Raw genomic sequence first — 2540 nt, forward strand, 5'->3', positions numbered from 1 at the left:
ACATTTTTCATACATTTGCATTAATTTCATTAAATGATCTGAGATTAACTGAGATAAAATGTGATATGAGGTGGACATGATTCAATAGCAGAAGAATCCTCTGTTTTTAAAAATGTAACTAGGCCACAAGCACTGACGCCATGACATGACAACCAGTGCTTGCAGGACAACCAACCATGACCCCATGGACAGAGCAGACTGCTTGGCTCATGTTATCACCCAAGGCGGCCCATTATATAGGTGTAGATAGCCTTCAGCTGATCCAAACATAACAGTTGAACAAATAATGATGCAAAACAGTGAAGCAGCTGCAGGAGGGCCACATCATGGACAAAGGATGATTTTTACAGGTAGGAGAAGCATGGAGCGGATGTGTTTTTATTGTGTTCTTCACCTGAATCCAACTCACAGAAGTTTTGTTTTCTTGTAAAAAACTGAAATTGTCAATTGAGGCAGTATCTCTGTAGCTTTATCTGCAGTATGCTGGTGTTCTTATTACTACTTAGAGGGCTGAAAACTGGTGGGAAAGTATGTATAGTGAGACTGCGTTAACCCAGTTTCCTGTAATTGTGCTATTTAGAGACCCAAAAGCATTGTTCAACAATTATACGATGTCTAAGCGTAATGTGGCTCATGCCAAAGCAAACATAACTCTAATTTGTGACATGATGGCATTGTAACTAGGGCCAAAAGTAAGTTGACAGATTGTTAGTGTGTCTAAGTGTACAATGTGTCATTTAGTATGCAATCCCATGTGACCCACTTGTGTATGTGCTAATTTTAAGGAGGTGTTGAATATGTAGTGTGGATGGGGATGAAACAGCTCCAGGAACAGTAATACCTCAGCAGTAGCACTCTGAAGTTGAAGCTTGATTGCTTTTGCACAGCACACATATTACAACATTCCCTGCTAGTGTAAAACAATGTAGCATCATGTTGAATTCTTGTAAACCAACAGGGAAAAATAGTATACTATGAAGATTAATATACTAGTAGTGTAATGTACTGCACTATAGACTTTGGACACACAGCTATACTAGATCTGCACTTTACGGACTGCATAGCTTACTGTCTACTGTGTCTATTTCTGTGGTCTATTATATCACAAAGAACACTTGAATATTTTCCAAAGATTAATAATATATGTTTCCTTTATGTAGCTGTTACTAGTAAGAATAAACAATGAATTAAAAAAAGAAACTTCAAAGAGTGCATATTCTGATATTCTGAAAAACAGTAATCCTTTGTTCTAAAATGCCTTGAAAAAGATAATTAGTTGCAACAAATCACCCAAAGCTAAATGCTGAATGGATGCACTTTTTTTCTTTTTTAACTTTACATAAACAATATTTTATTCATCCTGTGTGTCTCAGTTAGTTAAACTGAATTTGTCTCACTGGCTGCTGAAAGCATTGTGTGGAGATTAAATCAACAATATTTCATATATATGCTGATAATATTGCAAAATGTTTTCATTTTTGTTAGTAACTTCTCCATATCTCTGTGTATAATCGTACTTGTTAGTAAATTATTTAGATACATTTATTTATCTTGTATTATATGGTCTTTATCTTCTTTTCTCACATGAACACTGACTATAACAAGGCCCAGATGGAATTGGAGACTACAGGCCAAGATCAAATTATTTCCCCCGGTACATCGGTGTGGGTGCCTCATCACCTGAGGCCACAGGTGACCTCAGTTTTTTGTGCCGGGCTGCACCACATGCCCCTCCACTTTTACCCAGGCAGAGCTTTGTGGGGGAGGTTGGCTGGGGTTGGCAGTACAACCAGCTGCTGAACAGTAGGACACTGCTCAGCGATATGCAAATTAAGGTACGGCTAAAATCCACCATGTGCAGCATATGCAAATAAGTGTGTACAGGAACTTATGCCAAAGCGTTACACTGAATTTGACTTTGAGAAATAGTTGCATATGATACAAAATGGCAGGCAGCACAACAGAGATTAAGGTTTGAATCTGATTTTTTTTTTTTTTTTATTTAAATGTTTTTGTATTTCATCCAGTAAACCCACTTTATTTTGTTATGATGGATAACTTGTGTACTGGATTTGTTAGATAGTAAGTGTTGACTCATGACAATCTTCAGGAAAGTGGATTTTAACTCACTTCTTAGGACAACCGGTTATCACAATGTAACATGTTGTATAACTGAAAGAAAATAGCATTTCAAGAATAAATCAAACTGATCTAAATCCTCATTTTCTGACAGAAAACTGAGTTTCGAACAGCACTAGAGAACAGAGTGTCTCACAGGTTCCAGAACAAACAGTAAGACAACTTTTACAACTCCTGTTTTGGACATCTTGGATTTCTTTTGTTACTATTGCTCGGAATCGTATTACGTGTATTTGTGTGCTGTGTCAAATGGATAAGCGAGAAAGATCTCAGGTTTGCACAGTGTTCAGTGACTGCATTGTAGGTGATCTGCGTCCCCATTCATAATGCAACACTTCCACTTTTGCAGGAACACACACCGCCTAAACCTGTAGATAAGAAACAAAGCAGAGAGACATGAA

The 2540-nt window shown here is 37.4% G+C and overlaps 1 protein-coding gene across 1 annotated transcript; it reads left to right on the forward strand.

Annotated features, from left to right (window-relative positions):
- The first annotated feature begins 286 nt into the window (after positions 1–286).
- Positions 287–2296, forward strand: LOC133986302 (protein SPMIP2). The gene is made up of 3 exons (XM_062426129.1): positions 287–350; positions 1606–1835; positions 2234–2296. Exons 1-3 carry the CDS (start codon positions 287–289, stop codon positions 2294–2296), a joined length of 357 nt encoding a protein of 118 aa, XP_062282113.1.
- Positions 2297–2540: the final 244 nt, after the last annotated feature.

The sequence above is a fragment of the Scomber scombrus genome, chromosome 9 (assembly GCF_963691925.1).
Source record: "Scomber scombrus chromosome 9, fScoSco1.1, whole genome shotgun sequence".
Lineage (NCBI taxonomy): Eukaryota > Metazoa > Chordata > Actinopteri > Scombriformes > Scombridae > Scomber > Scomber scombrus.